Source organism: Branchiostoma lanceolatum, chromosome 9 (assembly GCF_035083965.1).
Source record: "Branchiostoma lanceolatum isolate klBraLanc5 chromosome 9, klBraLanc5.hap2, whole genome shotgun sequence".
Classification (NCBI taxonomy): domain Eukaryota; kingdom Metazoa; phylum Chordata; class Leptocardii; order Amphioxiformes; family Branchiostomatidae; genus Branchiostoma; species Branchiostoma lanceolatum.
In genome coordinates this window covers 22,335,336-22,361,507 of record NC_089730.1, presented here as the reverse complement: position 1 = coordinate 22,361,507, position 26,172 = coordinate 22,335,336, and the positions used below count along the sequence as shown (strand labels likewise).

Sequence of the window (26,172 nt, the reverse complement as noted above, 5' to 3'; positions counted from 1 at the left end):
AACCGCCGGTAGCTATAGGGAAGAAAAGGTTTGAATACCAACCTGATGAGACAATTATGGTGATAGTTTGACTGGAAGCTTTTGAGTTAGGAGTCAAGCTATATTGCAAGTCTAAATGCCCATTAACTATCTCATTTCTGAACGATTTCTGCAAGTATTTTCGGCCCGATACTGACGGCTCCATCAACCTCTCATCGGAAACCCCCTTTTTAAATAATGGACGCTCCCAGCCGCGGTGCATGACGGGAGTTATTACCAGTATGGCGGCAGGTAGACGCAAGGCGGGCGAGTTTTGAGGAACGGTGTTTATATTCGGCGATTTTCCTGTGTTTGGCAACTGTTAGGCAAACTGTAGACCTTGGGCGAGACTTGGGAAGCCATGGAGTTTCCCTTCAACATTCATGGTCTGTTCGGGGAGGAAATCTCGCTCGTGGATAGCAACCTTGCGCCGTTCCGGAAAGTCAGGTGAAAATAATGTCTGGTTTGTTGTGATTGCCTGGAAACGGGCGAACCTGGGTGTAGTCTGTTGTGGCAAGGCCGAGTCGGACTTAACGACACGTAAACTAGCTTGTGGGGTTCAAGGAGCTGGGGATAGCTTCTTATGAGCTCACTTCGGCTGGCAGCCGTGTTCCCAGAACGGGTAAATTATCTCATGTGACATGAAGTCCCACGGGATTATAATCATCATATCCTGTGTAACGGTACATTTATCTTTCGGTCCTCTTTAATTACCGGAGTGTTGCCGAATCCACCGGATAGATTAAACATATGGCAAGGGGTAAAATCTGCTATAACACAGTATGTATTGATCCGTAAACATCGCAGGTTTAAATACTCATAGTATACTATGTTGACATAGATAAATGTATGCATGATGGTATCCACATATCAATGGTCCTGGGAGTTATTATCATATCACACATGTCAATGTCGCCATGTTTGTTATCACTACAGCGTTATTATCATATCACACGTGTCAATGTTTTGGTCACATCAACATCTTAGGCATTTTTTAATACTGAAAAAGCGGCAAAGCTGGGTGCTACTTTGGATCGAGACCATTTCACTTGTCCCAAGTATGCAAATGATGTTAATTAGAGATAGTTGACACATATATTGCAGCGTTCGAAATACCCATCTACAATCTGCAAAATGCAGAAAGATTTTCAAGATTGCAGAAGAAAAATCAAACAATCTGCAATTTTGCAGAAGAAAAATGGTCAGACTCGGGATTCAATGGCTCTCAATTCAGGAGATAATAATTTCTATAAACTTACTAGTAAGCAAACTAGCGGCATTGAAATATAAACTGAAACCCAAAGCGCTGCACAAGATGGCGGCGTTTCGGTGCTTTCCCACTGCCCTGTGCTACTTGAGTCAGTTTTTTCGGGGTGTTTCGACACTTTCCGTGATGACTTTGAAGACGAATCATGTGAGAAAATGTCAAATTCATGCATTTCCGTCAACCCTTGCTAATCTCCGCAGTCACGATCTCGAGGACGGCAAAAGGCGGGAGAACAATTCCTGGATGTTTCTAGCGTAAAGTATGTTGCAAGCATGCGATTTTCTTCAGAGCCCGAACTCGGGGCATGGGCGCGATGACAGAAGGAACGAAACGGTGGCCACTACATTAGCCCGTGGTCCTTGAAGCCCAGATGGCAGCGATGAGGTTGAGAACTTCTCGGATAGCCATTGAGCACCGCCTTGTGTGGAAAAGGCGGAACACTTTCTCCTGTACCAAGACATTGGGGAGGGGGGCACCCACCGTGAAAAACTAACATCGCCGGGCCGCCTCCGGAGTCTCCCCGAATGTCCGAAGTCTGAGTCCGATATTTGAAACCGATAGCGATGTTTCAGATTTATACCAAAAACTACACAGAGGCTAAGGTTTGCGTAAAGGCGTTTTATATTGAATTTTACATTTTTTCTCGTTTTTTGTCATATTTTTCTGTGGGCCGTGGCTGTGCCAGTCAGGTCGTGTGATCTTATATATTAATTATGATACGAATCAGAACATGCATTTCTCGCAAGGATATAATGCCCTTGTCCTCCTTATCTGGCAGGTTGTTGAATTTGTTTTTAATTCTAATACACATACTGTATCAAACGAATATTTGATTTGATTGAATAAATATGCTTTTGCTGTTGCAATTTTCGCTATTAATTTGAATATTTTACACACACATGCATGTTCCTCTTTGAAACTTTGCTAGTGATAATCAAAGATAGAGTGAGAATAAAGAATTAACGTTACAGCAATGTTGCAAAGTTAGATATAATGTAAATAGGTAGGCATTATGAAGTTGAGAAGGTTGGAGGAATATGTATTTGCAGAAAATATTTTCAAATTGCAGAAAATTTTTTTGACATTCTGCAATATTGCAGAACACTGAAAAAAAGTATTTCTACCACTGTATTGACATGTGTTTTAACATGATTGACACCTGTGTTTTAACATGTCTGACACCTGTGTTTTAACATGTTTGACACCTGTGTTTTAACATGATTGACACCTGTGTTTTAACATGTTTGACACCTGTGTTCTAACATGTTTGACACCTGTGTTTTAACATGATTGACACCTGTGTTTTAACATGTTTGACACCTGTGTTCTAACATGATTGACACCTGTGTTTTAACATGATTGACACCTGTACATGTGTTTTAACATGATTGACACATGTGTTGACATGATTGACACCTGTGTTGACATGATTGACATCTGTGTTTACATGATTGACACATTTTAACATGATTGACACCTGTTAGTAGCAATGAGCCGCTGGACCAAAACCTGGCGAAGGTGATTGATGACTTGGGCGAGGCTTCAGCTAAGGTAGGTTGCAGATTATCCGCTCAACTTTGTGTTGTTAAAATCTCAGCTTTGATTCTTGTAAATAAACTTGTTACAATAATTACGAAGATGTTACTGTTCAATGCCGGAACTAGCGAGGAGAAATCTTCACCACAGATCTCCGCTCACTCTTCTGTCTGTCCCTCAGGCACAGGGTCTGCACGGACCCATCACCGCAACCTACAAACTCACTCTTCTGTCTGTCCCCCAGGCACAGGGTCTGCACGGACCCATCACCGCAACCTACAAACTCACTCTTCTGTCTGTCCCTCAGGCACAGGGTCTGCACGGACCCATCACCGCAACCTACAAACTCACTCTTCTGTCTGTCCCCCAGGCACAGGGTCTGCACGGACCCATCACCGCAACCTACAAACTCACTCTTCTGTCTGTCCCTCAGGCACAGGGTCTGCACGGACCCATCACAGCAACCTACAAACTCACTCTTTTGTCTGTCCCCCAGGCACAGGGTCTGCACGGACCCATCACCGCAACCTACAAACTCACTCTTCTGTCTGTCCCTCAGGCACAGGGTCTGCACGGACCCATCACAGCAACCTACAAACTCACTCTTTTGTCTGTCCCCCAGGCACAGGGTCTGCATGGACCCATCACCATAACCTACAAACTCACTCTTCTGTCTGTCCCTCAGGCACAGGGTCTGCACGGACCCATCACCGCAACCTACAAACTCACTCTTCTGTCTGTCCCCCAGGCACAGGGTCTGCACGGACCCATCACCGCAACCTACAAACTCACTCTTCTGTCTGTCCCCCAGGCACAGGGTCTGCACGGACCCATCACCGCAATCTACAAACTCACTCTTCTGTCTGTCCCCCAGGCACAGGGTCTGCACTGACCCATCACCGCAACCTACAAACTCACTCTTCTGTTTGTCCCCCAGGCACAGGGTCTGCATGGACCCATCACCGCAACCTACAAACTCACTCTTCTGTCTGTCCCTCAGGCACAGGGTCTGCATGGACCCATCACCACAACCTACAAACTCACTCTTCTGTCTGTCCCCCAGGCACAGGGTCTGCACTGACCCATCACCGCAACCTACAAACTCACTCTTCTGTTTGTCCCCCAGGCACAGGGTCTGCATGGACCCATCACCGCAACCTACAAACTCACTCTTCTGTCTGTCCCTCAGGCACAGGGTCTGCACGGACCCATCACCGCAACCTACAAACTCACTCTTCTGTCTGTCCCCCAGGCACAGGGTCTGCACGGACCGCAACCTACAAACTCACTCTTCTGTCTGTCCCCCAGGCACAGGGTCTGCACGGACTCATCACCGCAACCTACAAACTCACTCTTCTGTCTGTCCCCCAGGCACAGGGTCTGCATGGACCCATCACCGCAACCTACAAACTCACTCTTCTGTTTGTCCCCCAGGCACAGGGTCTGCATGGACCCATCACCGCAACCTACAAACTCACTCTTCTGTCTGTCCCTCAGGCACAGGGTCTGCATGGACCCATCACCACAACCTACAAACTCACTCTTCTGTCTGTCCCCCAGGCACAGGGTCTGCACGGACCCATCACCGCAACCTACAAACTCACTCTTCTGTCTGTCCCCCAGGCACAGGGTCTGCATGGACCCATCACCGCAACCTACAAACTCAGTCTTCTGTCTGTCCCTCAGGCACAGGGTCTGCACGGACCCATCACCGCAACCTACAAACTCACTCTTCTGTCTGTCCCCCAGGCACAGGGTCTGCATGGACCCATCACCGCAACCTACAAACTCACTCTTCTGTTTGTCCCCCAGGCACAGGGTCTGCATGGACCCATCACCGCAACCTACAAACTCACTCTTCTGTCTGTCCCTCAGGCACAGGGTCTGCACGGACCCATCACCACAACCTACAAACTCACTCTTCTGTCTGTCCCCCAGGCACAGGGTCTGCACGGACCCATCACCGCAACCTACAAACTCAATCTTCTGTCTGTCCCCCAGGCACAGGGTCTGCACGGACCCATCACCGCAACCTACAAACTCACTCTTCTGTCTGTCCCTCAGGCACAGGGTCTGCATAGACCCATCACCGCAACCTACAAACTCACTCTTCTGTCTGTCCCCCAGGCACAGGGTCTGCACGGACCCATCACCGCAACCTACAAACTCAGGAACTCCGACCACCGCATGTATGTCCTGAAGGATGGACAGGCTAACAGGTAAGGAACTCCGACCACCGCATGTATGTCCTAAAGGATGCACAGGCTAACAGGTAAGGAACTCCGACCATCGCATGTATGTCCTGAAGGATGGACAGGCTAACGGGTAAGGAACTCCGACCATCGCATGTATGTCCTGAAGGATGCACAGGCTAACGGGTTAGGAACTCTGACCAAGGTCAAGGTCAGGTTTTATGCCAAGGAAAGGTCAAAGGTGGGAGAAGTGGAACATTCCCTAATGTTCTTTTTTCTATTTTTCCCATAGTGGGAAAGGAGCAGCAGTGGGCTTCATCAAAGTTGGCACCAAGAAACTCTTCATACTTGTAAGTACAGAGTTGTGACATTGGGTGTGGAAGTTGTGTTGTAGCTCTCACAGTGGATGTGCAAGTTGTGTTGTAACTCTCATAGTGGGTGTGCAAGTTGTGTTGTAACTCTCACAGTGGGTGTGCGAGTTGTGTTGTAACTCTCACAGTGGGTGTGCGAGTTGTGTTGTAACTCTCACAGTGGGTGTGCAAGTTGTGTTGTAACTCTCACAGTGGGTGTGCAAGTTGTGTTGTAACTCTCACAGTGGGTGTGGAAGTTGTGTTGTAACTCTCACTGTGTGTGTGGAAGTTGTGTTGTAACTCTCACAGTGGGTGTGGAAGTTGTGTTGTAGCTCTCACAGTGGATGTGCCATTTGTGTTGTAACTCTCACAGTGGGTGTGCAAGTTGTGTTGTAACTCTCACAGTGGGTGTGCAAGTTGTGTTGTAACTCTCACAGTGGGTGTGCAAGTTGTGTTGTAACTCTCACAGTGGGTGTGGAAGTTGTGTTGTAACTCTCACTGTGTGTGTGGAAGTTGTGTTGTAACTCTCACAGTGGGTGTGGAAGTTGTGTTGTAGCTCTCACAGTGGATGTGCCATTTGTGTTGTAACTCTCACAGTGGGTGTGCGAGTTGTGTTGTAACTCTCACAGTGGGTGTGCACGTTGTGTTGTAACTCTCACAGTGGGTGTGCAAGTTGTGTTGTAACTCTCACAGTGGGTGTGCAAGTTGTGTTGTAACTCTCACAGTGGGTGTGCGAGTTGTGTTGTAACTCTCACAGTGGGTGTGCAAGTTGTGTTGTAACTCTCACAGTGGGTGTTCACGTTGTGTTGTAACTCTCACAGTGGGTGTGCAAGTTGTGTTGTAACTCTCACAGTGGGTGTGCAAGTTGTGTTGAGCTAACCCTGTTTATCCCCCCAGGACCACCATGGCGCGCAGGTGGAGCTGACCCCTCTGTGTGTGTTGGACTTCTACGTTCACGAGTCAAGGCAGAGGACAGGGTGTGGCCACAAACTGTTCCAGCACATGCTCAAGGTGGGTCCTGCGTAACCCACATGCTCAAGGTGGGTCCTGCCTAACCCACATGCTCAAGGTGGGTCCTGCCTAACCCACATGCTCAAGGTGGGTCCTGCCTAACCCACATGCTCAAGGTGGGTCCTGCCTAACCCGCATGCTCAAGGGGGGTCCTGCCTAACCCACATGCACAAGGTGGGTCCTGCCTAACCCACATGTACAAGGTGGGTCCTGCCTAACCCGCATGCTCAAGGGGGGTCCTGCCTAACCCACATGCTCAAGGTGGGTCCTGCCTAACCCACATGCTCAAGGGGGGGGTCCTTCTGCATCCCTGCATTCCACCATAGGTTTTGGAGGTCTAGTTTGTTCTCTAGTAAGGCCTAGTTTGTTCTTCAGTAAGGCCTAGTTTGTTCTTCAGTAAGGCCTAGTTGGTTCTTTAGTAAGGCCTGGTTGGTTCTTCAGTAAGGCCTGGCTGGTTCTTTAGTAAGGCCTGGTTGGTTCTTTAGTAAGGCCTGGTTGGTTCTTTAGTAAGGCCTGGTTGGTTCTTTAGTAAGGCCTGGCTGGTTCTTTAGTAAGGCCTGGTTGGTTCTTCAGTAAGGCCTGGTTGGTTCTTTAGTAAGGCCTGGTTGGTTCTTCAGTAAGGCCTGGCTGGTTCTTTAGTAAGGCCTGGCTGGTTCTTTAGTAAGGCCTGGTTGGTTCTTTAGTAAGGCCTAGTTTGTTCTTTAGTAAGGCCTGGTTTGTTCTTTAGTAAGGCCTGGCTGGTTCTTTAGTAAGGCCTGGCTGGTTCTTTAGTAAGGCCTGGCTGGTTCTTTAGTAAGGCCTGGTTGGTTCTTTAGTAAGGCCTAGTTTGTTCTTTAGTAAGGCCTGGTTTGTTCTTTAGTAAGGCCTGGCTGGTTCTTTAGTAAGGCCTGGTTGGTTCTTTAGTAAGGCCTGGTTGGTTCTTCAGTAAGGCCTGGCTGGTTCTTTAGTAAGGCCTGGTTGGTTCTTTAGTAAGGCCTGGCTGGTTCTTTAGTAAGGCCTGGTTGGTTCTTTAGTAAGGCCTAGTTTGTTCTTTAGTAAGGCCTAGTTTGTTCTTTAGTAAGGCCTGGCTGGTTCTTTAGTAAGGCCTGGCTGGTTCTTTAGTAAGGCCTGGCTGGTTCTTTAGTAAGGCCTGGTTGGTTCTTTAGTAAGGCCTAGTTTGTTCTTTAGTAAGGCCTGGTTTGTTCTTTAGTAAGGCCTGGCTGGTTCTTTAGTAAGGCCTGGTTGGTTCTTTAGTAAGGTCTAGTTTGTTCTTTAGTAAGGCCTGGTTTGTTCTTTAGTAAGGCCTGGCTGGTTCTTTAGTAAGGCCTGGCTGGTTCTTTAGTAAGGCCTGGCTGGTTCTTTAGTAAGGCCTGGCTGGTTCTTTAGTAAGGCCTGGTTGGTTCTTTAGTAAGGCCTAGTTTGTTCTTTAGTAAGGCCTGGTTTGTTCTTTAGTAAGGCCTGGCTGGTTCTTTAGTAAGGCCTGGCTGGTTCTTTAGTAAGGCCTGGCTGGTTCTTAAGTAAGGCCTAGTTTGTTCTTTAGTAAGGCCTGGTTGGTTCTTCAGTAAGGCCTGGCTGGTTCTTTAGTAAGGCCTAGTTGGTTCTTCAGTAAGGCCTGGCTGGTTCTTTAGTAAGGCCTGGTTGGTTCTTCAGTAAGGCCTGGTTGGTTCTTCAGTAAGGCCTGGTTGGTTCTTTAGTAAGGCCTGGTTGGTTCTTTAGTAAGGCCTGGTTGGTTCTTCAGTAAGGCCTGGTTGGTTCTTCAGTAAGGCCTGGTTGGTTCTTTAGTAAGGCCTAGTTTGTTCTTTAGTAAGGCCTGGTTGGTTCTTCAGTAAGGCCTGGCTGGTTCTTTAGTAAGGCCTAGTTGGTTCTTCAGTAAGGCCTGGCTGGTTCTTTAGTAAGGCCTGGTTGGTTCTTCAGTAAGGCCTGGTTGGTTCTTCAGTAAGGCCTGGTTGGTTCTTTAGTAAGGCCTGGCTGGTTCTTTAGTAAGGCCTGGTTGGTTCTTTAGTAAGGCCTAGTTTGTTCTTTAGTAAGGCCTGGTTGGTTCTTTAGTAAGGCCTGGTTGGTTCTTTAGTAAGGCCTGGCTGGTTCTTTAGTAAGGCCTGGTTGGTTCTTCAGTAAGGCCTGGCTGGTTCTTTAGTAAGGCCTGGTTGGTTCTTCAGTAAGGCCTGGCTGGTTCTTTAGTAAGGCCTGGTTGGTTCTTCAGTAAGGCCTGGTTGGTTCTTCAGTAAGGCCTGGTTGGTTCTTCAGTAAGGCCTGGTTGGTTCTTTAGTAAGGCCTGGTTGGTTCTTTAGTAAGGTCTAGTTTGTTCTTTAGTAAGGTCTAGTTGGTTCTTCAGTAAGGCCTGGTTGGTTCTTTAGTAAGGCCTGGCTGGTTCTTTAGTAAGGCCTGGCTGGTTCTTTAGTAAGGCCTAGTTTGTTCTTTAGTAAGGCCTGGTTTGTTCTTTAGTAAGGCCTGGCTGGTTCTTTAGTAAGGCCTGGCTGGTTCTTTAGTAAGGCCTGGCTGGTTCTTTAGTAAGGCCTGGCTGGTTCTTTAGTAAGGCCTGGTTGGTTCTTTAGTAAGGCCTAGTTTGTTCTTTAGTAAGGCCTGGTTTGTTCTTTAGTAAGGCCTGGCTGGTTCTTTAGTAAGGCCTGGCTGGTTCTTTAGTAAGGCCTGGCTGGTTCTTTAGTAAGGCCTGGTTGGTTCTTTAGTAAGGCCTAGTTTGTTCTTTAGTAAGGCCTGGTTTGTTCTTTAGTAAGGCCTGGCTGGTTCTTTAGTAAGGCCTGGTTGGTTCTTTAGTAAGGCCTGGTTGGTTCTTCAGTAAGGCCTGGCTGGTTCTTTAGTAAGGCCTGGTTGGTTCTTTAGTAAGGCCTGGCTGGTTCTTTAGTAAGGCCTGGTTGGTTCTTTAGTAAGGCCTAGTTTGTTCTTTAGTAAGGCCTAGTTTGTTCTTTAGTAAGGCCTGGCTGGTTCTTTAGTAAGGCCTGGCTGGTTCTTTAGTAAGGCCTGGCTGGTTCTTTAGTAAGGCCTGGTTGGTTCTTTAGTAAGGCCTAGTTTGTTCTTTAGTAAGGCCTGGTTTGTTCTTTAGTAAGGCCTGGCTGGTTCTTTAGTAAGGCCTGGTTGGTTCTTTAGTAAGGTCTAGTTTGTTCTTTAGTAAGGCCTGGTTTGTTCTTTAGTAAGGCCTGGCTGGTTCTTTAGTAAGGCCTGGCTGGTTCTTTAGTAAGGCCTGGCTGGTTCTTTAGTAAGGCCTGGCTGGTTCTTTAGTAAGGCCTGGTTGGTTCTTTAGTAAGGCCTAGTTTGTTCTTTAGTAAGGCCTGGTTTGTTCTTTAGTAAGGCCTGGCTGGTTCTTTAGTAAGGCCTGGCTGGTTCTTTAGTAAGGCCTGGCTGGTTCTTTAGTAAGGCCTAGTTTGTTCTTTAGTAAGGCCTGGTTGGTTCTTCAGTAAGGCCTGGCTGGTTCTTTAGTAAGGCCTAGTTGGTTCTTCAGTAAGGCCTGGCTGGTTCTTTAGTAAGGCCTGGTTGGTTCTTCAGTAAGGCCTGGTTGGTTCTTCAGTAAGGCCTGGTTGGTTCTTTAGTAAGGCCTGGTTGGTTCTTTAGTAAGGCCTGGCTGGTTCTTTAGTAAGGCCTGGTTGGTTCTTCAGTAAGGCCTGGCTGGTTCTTTAGTAAGGCCTGGTTGGTTCTTCAGTAAGGCCTGGCTGGTTCTTTAGTAAGGCCTGGTTGGTTCTTTAGTAAGGCCTGGCTGGTTCTTTAGTAAGGCCTAGTTTGTTCTTCAGTAAGGCCTGGCTGGTTCTTTAGTAAGGCCTGGCTGGTTCTTTAGTAAGGCCTGATTGGTTCTTTAGTAAGGCCTGGCTGGTTCTTTAGTAAGGCCTGGTTGGTTCTTTAGTAAGGTCTAGTTTGTTCTTTAGTAAGGCCTGGTTGGTTCTTTAGTAAGGCCTGGTTGGTTCTTTAGTAAGGTCTAGTTTGTTCTTTAGTAAGGCCTGGCTGGTTCTTTAGTAAGGCCTGATTGGTTCTTTAGTAAGGCCTGGCTGGTTCTTTAGTAAGGCCTGGCTGGTTCTTTAGTAAGGTCTAGTTTGTTCTTTAGTAAGGCCTGGTTGGTTCTTTAGTAAGGCCTGGTTGGTTCTTTAGTAAGGTCTAGTTTGTTCTTTAGTAAGGCCTGGCTGGTTCTTTAGTAAGGCCTGATTGGTTCTTTAGTAAGGCCTGGCTGGTTCTTTAGTAAGGCCTGGCTGGTTCTTTAGTAAGGTCTAGTTTGTTCTTTAGTAAGGCCTGGTTGGTTCTTTAGTAAGGCCTGGTTGGTTCTTTAGTAAGGCCTGGTTGGTTCTTTAGTAAGGCCTGGCTGGTTCTTTAGTAAGGCCTAGTTTGTTCTTCAGTAAGGCCTGGCTGGTTCTTTAGTAAGGCCTGGCTGGTTCTTTAGTAAGGCCTGATTGGTTCTTTAGTAAGGCCTGGTTGGTTCTTCAGTAAGGCCTGGTTGGTTCTTTAGTAAGGCCTGGTTGGTTCTTTAGTAAGGCCTGGTTTGTTCTTTAGTAAGGCCTGGTTGGATTTTTTAGTAAGGCCTGGTTGGTTCTTTAGTAAGGTCTAGTTTGTTCTTTAGTAAGGCCTGGCTGGTTCTTTAGTAAGGCCTGATTGGTTCTTTAGTAAGGCCTGGTTGGTTCTTCAGTAAGGCCTGGCTGGTTCTTTAGTAAGGCCTGGTTGGTTCTTTAGTAAGGCCTGGCTGGTTCTTTAGTAAGGCCTGGTTGGTTCTTCAGTAAGGCCTGGTTGGTTCTTTAGTAAGGCCTGGCTGGTTCTTCAGTAAGGCCTGGCTGGTTCTTTAGTAAGGCCTGGTTGGTTCTTCAGTAAGGCCTGGTTGGTTCTTTAGTAAGGCCTGGTTGGTTCTTCAGTAAGGCCTAGTTTGTTCTTCAGTAAGGCCTGGTTGGTTCTTCAGTAAGGCCTGGCTGGTTCTTTAGTAAGGCCTGGTTGGTTCTTCAGTAAGGCCTGGTTGGTTCTTCAGTAAGGCCTAGTTTGTTCTTCAGTAAGGCCTGGTTGGTTCTTTAGTAAGGCCTGGTTGGTTCTTCAGTAAGGCCTGGTTGGTTCTTTAGTAAGGCCTGGCTGGTTCTTCAGTAAGGCCTGGTTGGTTCTTCAGTAAGGCCTGGTTGGTTCTTTAGTAAGGCCTGGTTTGTTCTTCAGTAAGGCCTGGCTGGTTCTTTAGTAAGGCCTGGTTGGTTCTTTAGTAAGGCCTGGTTGGTTCTTCAGTAAGGCCTGGTTGGTTCTTTAGTAAGGCCTGGTTGGTTCTTCAGTAAGGCCTGGCTGGTTCTTTAGTAAGGCCTGGTTGGTTCTTTAGTAAGGCCTGGTTGGCTCTTTAGTAAGGCCTGGTTGGTTCTTTAGTAAGGCCTGGTTGGTTCTTTAGTAAGGCCTGGTTGGTTCTTTAGTAAGGCCTGGTTGGTTCTTCAGTAAGGCCTGGCTGGTTCTTTAGTAAGGCCTAGTTTGTTCTTCAGTAAGGCCTGGCTGGTTCTTTAGTAAGGCCTGGCTGGTTCTTTAGTAAGGCCTGATTGGTTCTTTAGTAAGGCCTGGCTGGTTCTTTAGTAAGGCCTGGTTGGTTCTTTAGTAAGGTCTAGTTTGTTCTTTAGTAAGGCCTGGTTGGTTCTTTAGTAAGGCCTGGTTGGTTCTTTAGTAAGGTCTAGTTTGTTCTTTAGTAAGGCCTGGCTGGTTCTTTAGTAAGGCCTGATTGGTTCTTTAGTAAGGCCTGGTTGGTTCTTTAGTAAGGCCTGGCTGGTTCTTTAGTAAGGTCTAGTTTGTTCTTCAGTAAGGCCTGGTTGGTTCTTCAGTAAGGCCTGGTTGGTTCTTTAGTAAGGCCTGGTTGGTTCTTTAGTAAGGTCTAGTTTGTTCTTTAGTAAGGCCTGGCTGGTTCTTTAGTAAGGCCTGATTGGTTCTTTAGTAAGGCCTGGTTAGTTCTTTAGTAAGGCCTGGCTGGTTCTTTAGTAAGGTCTAGTTTGTTCTTCAGTAAGGCCTGGTTGGTTCTTCAGTAAGGCCTGGTTGGTTCTTTAGTAAGGCCTGGTTGGTTCTTTAGTAAGGCCTGGCTGGTTCTTTAGTAAGGCCTGATTGGTTCTTTAGTAAGGCCTGGTTGGTTCTTTAGTAAGGCCTGGTTGGTTCTTTAGTAAGGCCTGGTTGGTTCTTTAGTAAGGCCTGGTTAGTTCTTTAGTAAGGCCTGGCTGGTTCTTTAGTAAGGTCTAGTTTGTTCTTCAGTAAGGCCTGGTTGGTTCTTCAGTAAGGCCTGGTTGGTTCTTTAGTAAGGCCTGGTTGGTTCTTTAGTAAGGCCTGGTTGGTTCTTTAGTAAGGCCTGGCTGGTTCTTTAGTAAGGCCTAGTTTGTTCTTCAGTAAGGCCTGGTTGGTTCTTTAGTAAGGCCTGGTTGGTTCTTTAGTAAGGCCTGGTTGGTTCTTTAGTAAGGCCTGGCTGGTTCTTCAGTAAGGCCTGGCTGGTTCTTTAGTAAGGCCTGGTTGGTTCTTTAGTAAGGCCTGGCTGGTTCTTTAGTAAGGCCTGGCTGGTTCTTTAGTAAGGCCTGGCTGGTTCTTTAGTAAGGCCTGGTTGGTTCTTTAGTAAGGCCTGGCTGGTTCTTTAGTAAGGCCTGGCTGGTTCTTTAGTAAGGCCTGGCTGGTTCTTTAGTAAGGCCTGGCTGGTTCTTTAGTAAGGCCTGGCTGGTTCTTTAGTAAGGCCTGGCTGGTTCTTTAGTAAGGCCTGGCTGGTTCTTTAGTAAGGCCTGGCTGGTTCTTTAGTAAGGCCTGGTTGGTTCTTTAGTAAGGCCTAGTTTGTTCTTTAGTAAGGCCTGGTTGGTTCTTTAGTAAGGCCTGGCTGGTTCTTTAGTAAGGCCTGGTTGGTTCTTTAGTAAGGCCTAGTTTGTTCTTTAGTAAGGCCTAGTTTGTTCTTTAGTAAGGCCTGGTTGGTTCTTTAGTAAGGCCTGGTTGGTTCTTTAGTAAGGCCTGGCTGGTTCTTCAGTAAGGCCTGGCTGGTTCTTTAGTAAGGCCTGATTGGTTCTTCAGTAAGGCCTGGTTGGTTCTTCAGTAAGGCCTGGTTGGTTCTTTAGTAAGGCCTAGTTTGTTCTTCAGTAAGGCCTGGTTTGTTCTTTAGTAAGGCCTGGTTGGTTCTTTAGTAAGGCCTGGTTGGTTCTTTAGTAAGGCCTGGTTGGTTCTTTAGTAAGGCCTGGCTGGTTCTTCAGTAAGGCCTGGCTGGTTCTTTAGTAAGGCCTGGTTGGTTCTTTAGTAAGGCCTAGTTTGTTCTTCAGTAAGGCCTGGTTGGTTCTTTAGTAAGGCCTAGTTGGTTCTTTAGTAAGGCCTGGCTGGTTCTTTAGTAAGGCCTGGTTGGTTCTTTAGTAAGGCCTAGTTTGTTCTTCAGTAAGGCCTGGTTGGTTCTTTAGTAAGGCCTAGTTGGTTCTTTAGTAAGGCCTGGTTGGTTCTTCAGTAAGGCCTGGTTGGTTCTTTAGTAAGGCCTGGTTGGTTCTTTAGTAAGGCCTGGTTGGTTCTTTAGTAAGGCCTGGTTGGCTCTTTAGTAAGGCCTGGTTGGTTCTTCAGTAAGGCCTGGTTGGTTCTTTAGTAAGGCCTAGTTTGTTCTTCAGTAAGGCCTGGTTGGTTCTTTAGTAAGGCCTGGTTGGTTCTTCAGTAAGGCCTGGTTGGTTCTTCAGTAAGGCCTGGTTGGTTCTTTAGTAAGGCCTAGTTTGTTCTTCAGTAAGGCCTGGTTGGTTCTTTAGTAAGGCCTGGTTGGTTCTTTAGTAAGGCCTGGTTGGTTCTTTAGTAAGGCCTGGTTGGCTCTTTAGTAAGGCCTGGTTGGCTCTTTAGTAAGGCCTGGTTGGCTCTTTAGTAAGGCCTAGTTTGTTCTTTAGTAAGGCCTAGTTTGTTCTTTAGTAAGGTCTAGTTGGTTCTTTAGTAAGGCCTGGTTGGTTCTTTAGTAAGGCCTGGTTGGTTCTTTAGTAAGGCCTGGCTGGTTCTTCAGTAAGGCCTGGCTGGTTCTTTAGTAAGGCCTGGCTGGTTCTTTAGTAAGGCCTGGTTGGTTCTTTAGTAAGGCCTGGTTGGTTCTTCAGTAAGGCCTGGCTGGTTCTTTAGTAAGGCCTGGTTGGTTCTTCAGTAAGGCCTGGTTGGTTCTTTAGTAAGGCCTAGTTTGTTCTTCAGTAAGGCCTGGTTGGTTCTTTAGTAAGGCCTGGTTGGTTCTTCAGTAAGGCCTGGTTGGTTCTTCAGTAAGGCCTGGTTGGTTCTTTAGTAAGGCCTAGTTTGTTCTTCAGTAAGGCCTGGTTGGTTCTTCAGTAAGGCCTGGTTGGTTCTTCAGTAAGGCCTGGTTGGTTCTTTAGTAAGGCCTAGTTTGTTCTTTAGTAAGGCCTAGTTTGTTCTTTAGTAAGGCCTGGTTGGTTCTTTAGTAAGGCCTGGTTGGTTCTTTAGTAAGGCCTGGCTGGTTCTTCAGTAAGGCCTGGCTGGTTCTTTAGTAAGGCCTGATTGGTTCTTCAGTAAGGCCTGGTTGGTTCTTTAGTAAGGCCTGGTTGGTTCTTTAGTAAGGCCTGGTTGGTTCTTCAGTAAGGCCTGGTTGGTTCTTTAGTAAGGCCTAGTTTGTTCTTCAGTAAGGCCTGGTTTGTTCTTTAGTAAGGCCTGGTTGGTTCTTTAGTAAGGCCTGGTTGGTTCTTTAGTAAGGCCTGGTTGGTTCTTTAGTAAGGCCTGGCTGGTTCTTCAGTAAGGCCTGGCTGGTTCTTTAGTAAGGCCTGGTTGGTTCTTCAGTAAGGCCTGGTTGGTTCTTTAGTAAGGCCTAGTTTGTTCTTCAGTAAGGCCTGGTTGGTTCTTTAGTAAGGCCTGGTTGGTTCTTCAGTAAGGCCTGGTTGGTTCTTCAGTAAGGCCTGGTTGGTTCTTTAGTAAGGCCTAGTTTGTTCTTCAGTAAGGCCTGGTTGGTTCTTCAGTAAGGCCTGGTTGGTTCTTCAGTAAGGCCTGGTTGGTTCTTTAGTAAGGCCTAGTTTGTTCTTCAGTAAGGCCTGGTTGGTTCTTTAGTAAGGCCTGGTTGGTTCTTTAGTAAGGCCTGGTTGGTTCTTTAGTAAGGCCTGGCTGGTTCTTCAGTAAGGCCTGGCTGGTTCTTTAGTAAGGCCTGGTTGGTTCTTCAGTAAGGCCTGGTTGGTTCTTTAGTAAGGCCTAGTTTGTTCTTCAGTAAGGCCTGGTTGGTTCTTTAGTAAGGCCTGGTTGGTTCTTCAGTAAGGCCTGGTTGGTTCTTCAGTAAGGCCTGGTTGGTTCTTTAGTAAGGCCTAGTTTGTTCTTCAGTAAGGCCTGGTTGGTTCTTTAGTAAGGCCTGGTTGGTTCTTTAGTAAGGCCTGGTTGGTTCTTTAGTAAGGCCTGGTTGGCTCTTTAGTAAGGCCTGGTTGGCTCTTTAGTAAGGCCTGGTTGGCTCTTTAGTAAGGCCTAGTTTGTTCTTTAGTAAGGCCTAGTTTGTTCTTTAGTAAGGTCTAGTTGGTTCTTTAGTAAGGCCTGGTTGGTTCTTTAGTAAGGCCTGGTTGGTTCTTTAGTAAGGCCTGGCTGGTTCTTCAGTAAGGCCTGGCTGGTTCTTTAGTAAGGCCTGGTTGGTTCTTCAGTAAGGCCTGGTTGGTTCTTTAGTAAGGCCTGGTTGGTTCTTCAGTAAGGCCTAGTTTGTTCTTCAGTAAGGCCTGGTTGGTTCTTCAGTAAGGCCTGGCTGGTTCTTTAGTAAGGCCTGGTTGGTTCTTCAGTAAGGCCTGGTTGGTTCTTCAGTAAGGCCTAGTTTGTTCTTCAGTAAGGCCTGGTTGGTTCTTTAGTAAGGCCTGGTTGGTTCTTCAGTAAGGCCTGGTTGGTTCTTTAGTAAGGCCTGGCTGGTTCTTTAGTAAGGCCTAGTTTGTTCTTCAGTAAGGCCTGGTTGGTTCTTCAGTAAGGCCTGGTTGGTTCTTCAGTAAGGCCTGGTTGGTTCTTTAGTAAGGCCTAGTTTGTTCTTCAGTAAGGCCTGGTTGGTTCTTTAGTAAGGCCTGGTTGGTTCTTTAGTAAGGCCTGGTTGGTTCTTTAGTAAGGCCTGGTTGGCTCTTTAGTAAGGCCTAGTTTGTTCTTTAGTAAGGTCTAGTTGGTTCTTTAGTAAGGCCTGGTTGGTTCAGACTGAGTGAAGTCCTCACTCTCATGATATTTACTGTCAGCTTTTTGTCTTTTCAGATGGAGAAAATTTCTCCCCAACACCTGGCTATCGACAGACCCTCCAACAAGTTTACAAAATTCCTGAAGAAACACTACGGACTGTCCGGTACTGTCCCTCAGGTAAGCAACACTATAGACTGTTGTACGAACAAAATGGACTGTTATATAATTTTCAATTTTTAATAGTTTGAACGCTTAAGTTTTTGAGACCTCCTAGATAACAGCAGTACCTGAGACTGACGTTAGGAGCTGGTTGATGCAGTTGGATGCAGAGCCTATGTTATGTGGTACAGAGCCTATGTAATGTGGTACAGGGCCTGTATGTAATGTGGTACAGAGCCTATATGTAATGTGGTACAGAGCCTATGTTATGTGGTACAGAGCCTATGTAATGTGGTACAGAGCCTATGTAATGTGGTACAGGGCCTATGTAATGTGGTACAGAGCCTATGTAATGTGGTACAGAGCCTATGTAATGTGGTACAGAGCCTATGTTATGTGGTACAGAGCCTATGTAATGTGGTACAGAGCCTATGTAATGTGGTACAGGGCCTGTATGTAATGTGGTACAGAGCCTATATGTAATGTGGTACAGAGCCTATGTAATGTGGTACAGGGCCTATGTAATGTGGTACAGAGCCTATGTAATGTGGTACAGAGCCTATGTAATGTGGTACAGAGCCTATGTAATGTGGTACTGAGCCTATGTTATGTGGTACAGAGCCTATGAAATCAGTAATAGAACATGAAATCTTGCTCCTTAGGCCCATATGTCATGTCATTCTGTTTGCATCTTCCACAGGTCAACAACTTTGTGGTGTTTGAAGGTTTCTTCAGAGACAATCCTGGTAGGTACAACATGTACACCCTGAGTACACCCTACCTACACATCTTACATACACATGTATGATGTAGGTACAACATATACATCCTACATACACATGTAGGTACAACATACACATCCTACATACACATGTAGGTACAACATACACATCCTACATACACATGTAGGTACAACATACACATCCTACACATGTAGGTTCAACATGTACCTCCTACATACACCTGCAGTTAGAAGGGTGACTAACATGGAAGGAGTAATGAGAGTTGTACAAGTTCCTTCGATTATTGTTTGATTTCACCAAATGTCGGTTTGGGAGGAAGCTGAAATAAAAGCCTTCCAATCTGGTCTGGTCAGTGGCAAGTTGTTCTTTTATCATATTTCTTAGGCTTGATTTTTCTGCCGTGTAATTATTAGTCAAATAGAGCTGATTAACGAATCATCAGATCGGAAACTTTCACGGCTGTGCATAGTTACACTTTAGTTTTTATGTTTTATTATTTCTTTAGACTTGTTTTACCCTTTTTCCTCCCAGCCACGAGATATGGAAGAAAGCAGTCATCCCGCAACAGGCCTCCCCTCTACCCTTACAGGAGAGAGGGTATGATACATAAGCTATAGAACTATCACACCATTTCTACCCTAACTTTAACCCTGACCCTCCCCTCTACCCTTACAGGAGAGAGGGTACGGTACATGTAACATACAGCTATAGAATTATACACAGCTCTACTACCCTAACTTTAACCCTCCCCTCTTACATGTTATATAGCTATATAACAACCCACACCCTACCTTTTACCCTAACCCTCCCCCCTTACATGTTATATAGCTATCTAACAACCCACACCCTAACTTTAACCCTAACCCTCCCTTGTACCTTAGTTAGTACACACGCACCATATAGCTTATGATAGAACACGCCATAGAGCTTATGCTGCTACACTCATATTTTGTCTTGCATTTCTGTCATTTTGCAATGTACGAAATATCTGTAGATATGAAAAAGAATAGACATAATGAGGTCTAAGGTCTTTTGGTTGCACCACAGGCAGTTGCTTGAGCCTGTGCAACATGGTTAAACTATGACACGATGAACGACGTATATTAAAGAATGAGAACAGAATTATCACCACTTCGCTGTTCTGTTCCCAGCAGACAGCTCACCTCTGTGCTGTTCTTTGGTTCTGCTGTTCCCAGCAGACAGCTCACCTCTGTGCTGTTCTTTGGTTCTGCTGTTCCCAGCAGACAGCTCACCTCTGTGCTGTTCTTTGGTTCTGCTGTTCCCAGCAGATAGCTCACCTCTGTGCTGTTCTTTAGGTTCTGCTGTTCCCAGTAGACAGCTCACCTCTGTGCTGTTCTTTGGTTCTGCTGTTCCCAGCAGATAGCTCACCTCTGTGCTGTTCTTTAGGTTCTGCTGTTCCCAGCAGACAGTTCACCTCTGTGCTGTTCTTTGGTTCTGCTGTTCCCAGCAGACAGTTCACCTCTGTGCTGTTCTTTAGGTTCTGCTGTTCCCAGTAGACAGCTCACCTCTGTGCTGTTCTTTGGTTCTGCTGTTCCCAGCAGATAGCTCACCTCTGTGCTGTTCTTTGGTTCTGCTGTTCCCAGCAGACAGTTCACCTCTGTGCTGTTCTTTGGTTCTGCTGTTCCCAGCAGATAGCTCACCTCTGTGCTGTTCTTTAGGTTCTGCTGTTCCCAGCAGACAGCTCACCTCTGTGCTGTTCTTTGGTTCTGCTGTTCCCAGCAGATAGCTCACCTCTGTGCTGTTCTTTGGTTCTGCTGTTCCCAGCAGACAGTTCACCTCTGTGCTGTTCTTTAGGTTCTGCTGTTCCCAGCAGACAGCTCACCTCTGTGCTGTTCTTTGTTTCTGCTGTTCCCAGCAGACAGCTCACCTCTGTGCTGTTCTTTGGTTCTGCTGTTCCCAGCAGACAGCTCACCTCTGTGCTGTTCTTTCGGTTCTACTGTGTCCAGCAGACAGCTCACCTCTGTGCTGTTCTTTAGGTTCTACTGTGCCCAGCAGACAGCTCACCTCTGTGCTGTTCTTTCGGTTCTACTGTGTCCAGCAGACAGCTCACCTCTGTGCTGTTCTTTAGGTTCTACTGTGTCCAGCAGACAGCTCACCTCTGTGCTGTTCTTTAGGTTCTACTGTGCCCAGCAGACAGCTCACCTCTGTGCTGTTCTTTGGTTCTGCTGTTCCCAGCAGATAGCTCACCTCTGTGCTGTTCTTTGGTTCTGCTGTTCCCAGCAGACAGTTCACCTCTGTGCTGTTCTTTGGTTCTGCTGTTCCCAGCAGATAGCTCACCTCTGTGCTGTTCTTTAGGTTCTGCTGTTCCCAGCAGACAGCTCACCTCTGTGCTGTTCTTTGGTTCTGCTGTTCCCAGCAGATAGCTCACCTCTGTGCTGTTCTTTGGTTCTGCTGTTCCCAGCAGACAGTTCACCTCTGTGCTGTTCTTTAGGTTCTGCTGTTCCCAGCAGACAGCTCACCTCTGTGCTGTTCTTTGTTTCTGCTGTTCCCAGCAGACAGCTCACCTCTGTGCTGTTCTTTGGTTCTGCTGTTCCCAGCAGACAGCTCACCTCTGTGCTGTTCTTTCGGTTCTACTGTGTCCAGCAGACAGCTCACCTCTGTGCTGTTCTTTAGGTTCTACTGTGCCCAGCAGACAGCTCACCTCTGTGCTGTTCTTTCGGTTCTACTGTGTCCAGCAGACAGCTCACCTCTGTGCTGTTCTTTAGGTTCTACTGTGTCCAGCAGACAGCTCACCTCTGTGCTGTTCTTTAGGTTCTACTGTGCCCAGCAGACAGCTCACCTCTGTGCTGTTCTTTGGTTCTGCTGTTCCCAGCAGACAGCTCACCTCTGTGCTGTTCTTTGGTTCTGCTGTTCCCAGCAGACAGCTCACCTCTGTGCTGTTCTTTGGTTCTGCTGTTCCCAGCAGACAGCTCACCTCTGTGCTGTTCTTTGATTCTGCTGTTCCCAGTAGACAGCTCACCTCTGTGCTGTTCTTTAGGTTCTACTGTGTCCAGCAGACAGCTCACCTCTGTGCTGTTCTTTAGGTTCTGCTGTTCCCAGCAGACAGCTCACCTCTGTGCTGTTCTTTGGTTCTGCTGTTCCCAGCAGACAGCTCACCTCTGTGCTGTTCTTTGGTTCTGCTGTTCCCAGCAGATAGCTCACCTCTGTGCTGTTCTTTGGTTCTGCTGTTCCCAGCAGACAGCTCACCTCTGTGCTGTTCTTTAGGTTCTACTGTGCCCAGCAGACAGCTCACCTCTGTGCTGTTCTTTGGTTCTGCTGTTCCCAGCAGACAGCTCACCTCTGTGCTGTTCTTTGGTTCTTCTGTTCCCAGTAGACAGCTCACCTCTGTGCTGTTCTTTAGGTTCTGCTGTGTCCAGCAGACAGCTCACCTCTGTGCTGTTCTTTAGGTTCTACTGTGTCCAGCAGACAGCTCACCTCTGTGCTGTTCTTTGGTTCTGCTGTGCCCAGCAGACAGCTCACCTCTGTGCTGTTCTTTGGTTCTGCTGTTCCCAGCAGACAGCTCACCTCTGTGCTATTCTTTGGTTCTGCTGTTCCCAGTAGACAGCTCACCTCTGTGCTATTCTTTAGGTTCTACTGTTCCCAGCAGACAGCTCACCTCTGTGCTGTTCTTTGATTCTGCTGTTCCCAGTAGACAGCTCACCTCTGTGCTGTTCTTTAGGTTCTGCTGTGCCCAGCAGACAGCTCACCTCTGTGCTGTTCTTTGGTTCTGCTGTTCCCAGCAGATAGCTCACCTCTGTGCTGTTCTTTGGTTCTGCTGTTCCCAGCAGACAGTTCACCTCTGTGCTGTTCTTTAGGTTCTGCTGTTCCCAGCAGACAGCTCACCTCTGTGCTGTTCTTTGTTTCTGCTGTTCCCAGCAGACAGCTCACCTCTGTGCTGTTCTTTGGTTCTGCTGTTCCCAGCAGACAGCTCACCTCTGTGCTGTTCTTTCGGTTCTACTGTGTCCAGCAGACAGCTCACCTCTGTGCTGTTCTTTAGGTTCTACTGTGCCCAGCAGACAGCTCACCTCTGTGCTGTTCTTTCGGTTCTACTGTGTCCAGCAGACAGCTCACCTCTGTGCTGTTCTTTAGGTTCTACTGTGTCCAGCAGACAGCTCACCTCTGTGCTGTTCTTTAGGTTCTACTGTGCCCAGCAGACAGCTCACCTCTGTGCTGTTCTTTGGTTCTGCTGTTCCCAGCAGACAGCTCACCTCTGTGCTGTTCTTTGGTTCTGCTGTTCCCAGCAGACAGCTCACCTCTGTGCTGTTCTTTGGTTCTGCTGTTCCCAGCAGACAGCTCACCTCTGTGCTGTTCTTTGATTCTGCTGTTCCCAGTAGACAGCTCACCTCTGTGCTGTTCTTTAGGTTCTACTGTGTCCAGCAGACAGCTCACCTCTGTGCTGTTCTTTAGGTTCTGCTGTTCCCAGCAGACAGCTCACCTCTGTGCTGTTCTTTGGTTCTGCTGTTCCCAGCAGACAGCTCACCTCTGTGCTGTTCTTTGGTTCTGCTGTTCCCAGCAGATAGCTCACCTCTGTGCTGTTCTTTGGTTCTGCTGTTCCCAGCAGACAGCTCACCTCTGTGCTGTTCTTTAGGTTCTACTGTGCCCAGCAGACAGCTCACCTCTGTGCTGTTCTTTGGTTCTGCTGTTCCCAGCAGACAGCTCACCTCTGTGCTGTTCTTTGGTTCTTCTGTTCCCAGTAGACAGCTCACCTCTGTGCTGTTCTTTAGGTTCTGCTGTGTCCAGCAGACAGCTCACCTCTGTGCTGTTCTTTAGGTTCTACTGTGTCCAGCAGACAGCTCACCTCTGTGCTGTTCTTTGGTTCTGCTGTGCCCAGCAGACAGCTCACCTCTGTGCTGTTCTTTGGTTCTGCTGTTCCCAGCAGACAGCTCACCTCTGTGCTATTCTTTGGTTCTGCTGTTCCCTGTAGACTGCTCACCTCTGTGCTATTCTTTAGGTTCTACTGTTCCCAGCAGACAGCTCACCTCTGTGCTGTTCTTTGATTCTGCTGTTCCCAGTAGACAGCTCACCTCTGTGCTGTTCTTTAGGTTCTACTGTGCCCAGCAGACAGCTCACCTCTGTGCTGTTCTTTGGTTCTGCTGTTCCCAGCAGATAGCTCACCTCTGTGCTGTTCTTTGGTTCTGCTGTTCCCAGTAGACAGCTCACCTCTGTGCTGTTCTTTAGGTTCTACTGTGTCCAGCAGACAGCTCACCTCTGTGCTGTTCTTTCGGTTCTACTGTGTACAGCAGACAGCTCACCTCTGTGCTGTTCTTTAGGTTCTACTGTGTCCAGCAGACAGTTCACCTCTGTGCTGTTCTTTGGTTCTGCTGTTCCGAGCAGACAGCTCACCTCTGTGCTGTTCTTTGGTTCTACTGTGCCCAGCAGACAGCTCACCTCTGTGCTGTTCTTTGGTTCTGCTGTTCCCAGTAGACAGCTCACCTCTGTGCTGTACTTTCGGTTCTACCCTGTCCAGCAGACAGCTCACCTCTGTGCTGTTCTTTAGGTTCTACTGTGCCCAGCAGACAGCTCACCTCTGTGCTGTTCTTTAGGTTCTACTGTGTCCAGCAGACAGCTCACCTCTGTGCTGTTCTTTCGGTTCTACTGTGTACAGCAGACAGCTCACCTCTGTGCTGTTCTTTAGGTTCTACTGTGTCCAGCAGACAGTTCACCTCTGTGCTGTTCTTTGGTTCTGCTGTTCCGAGCAGACAGCTCACCTCTGTGTTCTACTGTGCCCAGCAGACAGCTCACCTCTGTGCTGTTCTTTAGGTTCTACTATGTCCAGCAGACAGCGGGGATCTGCCAGGAACCTGCAGCAGGAAAAGGCAGCTCTGCAGAACATTGCTGTGAACCAAGGTCGGCCCTCGTCCACTGGACTCCTCATCTCCAGGTTTCAGCAGCATGAAGTCAACAGGAACAGGTCAAGGTCAGTCTAACCCACAGTGTCAAGGTCATTTTTACCCAGTGTCAAGGTCAGTCTAACACAGTGTCAATGTCAGTCTTACACACACAGTATCAAGGTCATTCTAACCCACACCAACAGTGTCAAGGTCAGTCTAACCAGCAGGGTCAATGTCAGCCTAATCCTCAGTGTCAAAGTCAGTCTTACCCACACCAACAGTATTAAGGTCAGTTTAACACATACCAATAGTGTCAAGGTCAGCCTAACTCACACCTTTAGTGTCAAGGTCAGCTAACCCACCGCCACTGACTGTTCTGTTCTGTGCAGTTCCCTAGGTAACCTGGCTGCTGTAGAGCTGAGTGAGGATCGGAGGATGGGAGCTCAGGCCAGCAGGTACAGCAGATATGCTCAGGACGGCACGCAGGGTCGGAGGGCAAGTGCCCAGAACTTGGCAGGGTCGACAGCTGGGCAGGCCGGGTCAACAGCGGGGCTGACTGGGTTGACTGCTGGGCAGGCCGGGTCAACAGCTGGGCAGGCCGGGTCAACAGCTGGGCAGGCCGGGTCAACAGCGGGGCTGACTGGGTTGACTGCTGGGCTGCCTGGGTCAATAGCAGGGCAAGCTGGGTCGACAGCTGGGCAGCCTGGGTCGACAGCAGGGCAGCCTGGGTCGACAGCTGGTTACATGCACTACAGGGACATCACCACTCGCAATGGTCACCTGAAGGTGTCCTCACAACAAACAGCTCCTCTCGACAGGTATGTAGCCAGGTGTGTGAAACAATGGACAGGTTTGTAATTTGTGTTTGAAACAATGGATGCATACAGGTAGAAATTGCAATGAGTGTGTTGAATAATGAGTGTGTGGCAAGGGTATACTCTGCGGCAAACTGTGCATTAACATTGTGTTTGTTTGTTGTTTTACAGGCAGAGAATACCAGACAACAAAGCTGTTGTATCTGGCATTCACCCGCCCTCAGCAAAGGTTCCAGCTGCAAACATAGGTGGCTGTTCCAGCCCTGGGAGTCCCTCCCTCCGGAGTGATGCAGTTCTGAAGGAAGGGGACCTGAGCTACACTCTAACAGCGCAGCAGGCCAGGAGGGAGAACAGCTTCTGGAACGTCATGGGGGTTCCAACAACAGGTCTGAAGGACAGCAAGAATAATCAAAGAGCAAACAACATATGGTGAACAGAACTGTGGTTTACTAAACTATGTTGTCTACGGTACAGTCGAGTCACGGGCAGGTTTGATACTGGTGCCAGTTCTACCAATAGGACTGTACAAGGGACATTCCTTAGTTATTAGTACCAGGAACATTCCATATAGGAAGCACCTGTACCAGGGACATTCTGTATGGGAAGCACCTGTACCAGGGACATTCCATATGGGAAGCACCTGTACCAGGGACATTCTGTATAGGAAGTACCTGTAGGACTGAAGGACCGTTGCGGTCAGAAATAAACCTACGGGAGCTGAGGAAGCTTGTGTCAGCTAAGGACTAAGTGGAAAAGATTGAAGGAAGACTGATTGCTGCTGCAGGGTGTTTCGACTACTGCAGCAGCAGAAAACAGTGGACTACCAAGTAACTGTACCAGGAACATTCTGTATGGGGAGAAATTGTACCAGGGACATTCCGTATGGGAGGCAACTGCACCAGGGACATTCCATATAGGAAGCACCTGTACCAGGGACATTCCATATAGGAAGCACCTGTACCAGGGACATTCCATATAGGAAGCACCTGTACCAGGAACATTCTGTATGGGGAGAAATTGTACCAGGGACATTCCGTATGGGAGGCAACTGCACCAGGGACATTCCATAAGGGATGCAAGCCCAGCCAATAAGCACCTTGCCATAGCTCATCTAACCAGTAGTAGTATTATAATAGCTAATTTAGCGGTCTGACAGTAGTTGCAGCAGTAGTATATAGCTCATCGCTCCTCCATTTTCATACAAACTCATAACTCAGCATGCTTCTGCAGTCTTGCCAGGTGGCTGCTTTTAGTATACAAACAAAAGCACTGAAGCAACGTAGCTGTGCAGTGGAAATCCCTGATGGAACTGAGGCCTGTTAAGCATGACATTGATTAGAAGGCCATTAGGAGAGCAGATTTGCCTCAGGTAACCAGCCTGGAACCTCGGCCGATCATTCCTGTACTAATAGTGAACCCCGGCCGATCATTCCTGTACTTATAGCGAACCTCGGCCGATCATTGCTGTACTTATAGTGAACCCCGGCCGATCATTCCTGTACTTATAGTGAACCCCGGCCGATCATTCTTGTACTTATAGTGAACCCCGGCCGATCATTCCTGTACTTAAAGTGAACCCCGGCCGATCATTCCTGTACTTATAGTGAACCCCGGCCGATCATTCCTGTACTTAAAGTGAACCTCGGCCGATCATTCCTGTACTAATAGTGAACCTCGGCCGATCATTCCTGTACTTTAAGTGAACCTCGGCCGATCATTCCTGTACTTATAGTGACCCTCGGCCGATCATTCCTGTACTTATAGTGAACCTCGGCCGATCATTCCTGTACTTACAGTCCCATACTCGCCTGCAGTCAGCAGAGCAGGACCTTGGTCTGTTCTAAAACCTTTATTTGCACGATGCTGCTATTTCTGTTAAAATGTGATGTGCATTCATTTTGTGATATCTCGTTTGTTTGTGTCCAAAGATTCCATACATTTATAGGGTCTTATTTACACGTTTGTTTGTGTATGGATATTATATGTATATTTAGAACAATATGACAGGAAATTTTATTAAATCAGAAAAGAATTATGTGATAAAACGTTTTATTTTCATGATATGTTTTCATAAATGTGTTGTCAACACTTAACTGTTATTCTTGTGATAGTGACCGGCTGTTTAGGACTATGATGTCGCTGCAGAGCTGATATAAAAGGGATTATAGTAATCTATAGAAGAGTAGAATAATTCAGACAATGATGAAACTGTGATGGTCGTTTCTTCAGCTTGTTTTAT

General features: G+C 47.4%; 1 protein-coding gene across 5 annotated transcripts; it reads left to right on the top strand.

Annotated features, from left to right (window-relative positions):
* Nucleotides 1–26,147, top strand: LOC136441339 (alpha-tubulin N-acetyltransferase 1-like). Of its 5 annotated transcripts, XM_066437579.1 has the most exons (11): nt 3–465; nt 2,773–2,836; nt 4,949–5,040; nt 5,306–5,363; nt 6,261–6,374; nt 16,461–16,562; nt 17,245–17,290; nt 17,819–17,884; nt 23,048–23,204; nt 23,508–23,936; nt 24,105–26,147. In XM_066437579.1, the coding sequence occupies exons 1-11, from the start codon at nt 380–382 to the stop codon at nt 24,364–24,366; spliced, it is 1,476 nt and encodes a 491-aa protein (XP_066293676.1). In that variant the 5' UTR covers nt 3–379; the 3' UTR covers nt 24,367–26,147. The 5 variants fall into 5 exon arrangements, with proteins under 5 accessions (XP_066293677.1, XP_066293676.1, XP_066293678.1 ...); XM_066437580.1 differs by lacking the exon at nt 17,819–17,884 and having other exon boundaries at nt 1–465; XM_066437581.1 differs by lacking the exons at nt 3–465; nt 2,773–2,836; nt 4,949–5,040 and adding an exon at nt 5,047–5,199.
* Nucleotides 26,148–26,172: the final 25 nt, after the last annotated feature.

Bases quoted from the DNA above. Each gene is read 5' to 3' on its own strand.
- LOC136441339 (XM_066437579.1), top strand. From the start codon at position 380: ATGGAGTTTCCCTTCAACATTCATGGTCTGTTCGGGGAGGAAATCTCG. The intron at 5,041-5,305 runs GTAAGGAACTCC...TTTTTCCCATAG, and splicing joins AAGGATGGACAGGCTAACAG to TGGGAAAGGAGCAGCAGTGG. The intron at 17,291-17,818 runs GTAGGTACAACA...TTTTCCTCCCAG, and splicing joins TTTCTTCAGAGACAATCCTG to CCACGAGATATGGAAGAAAG.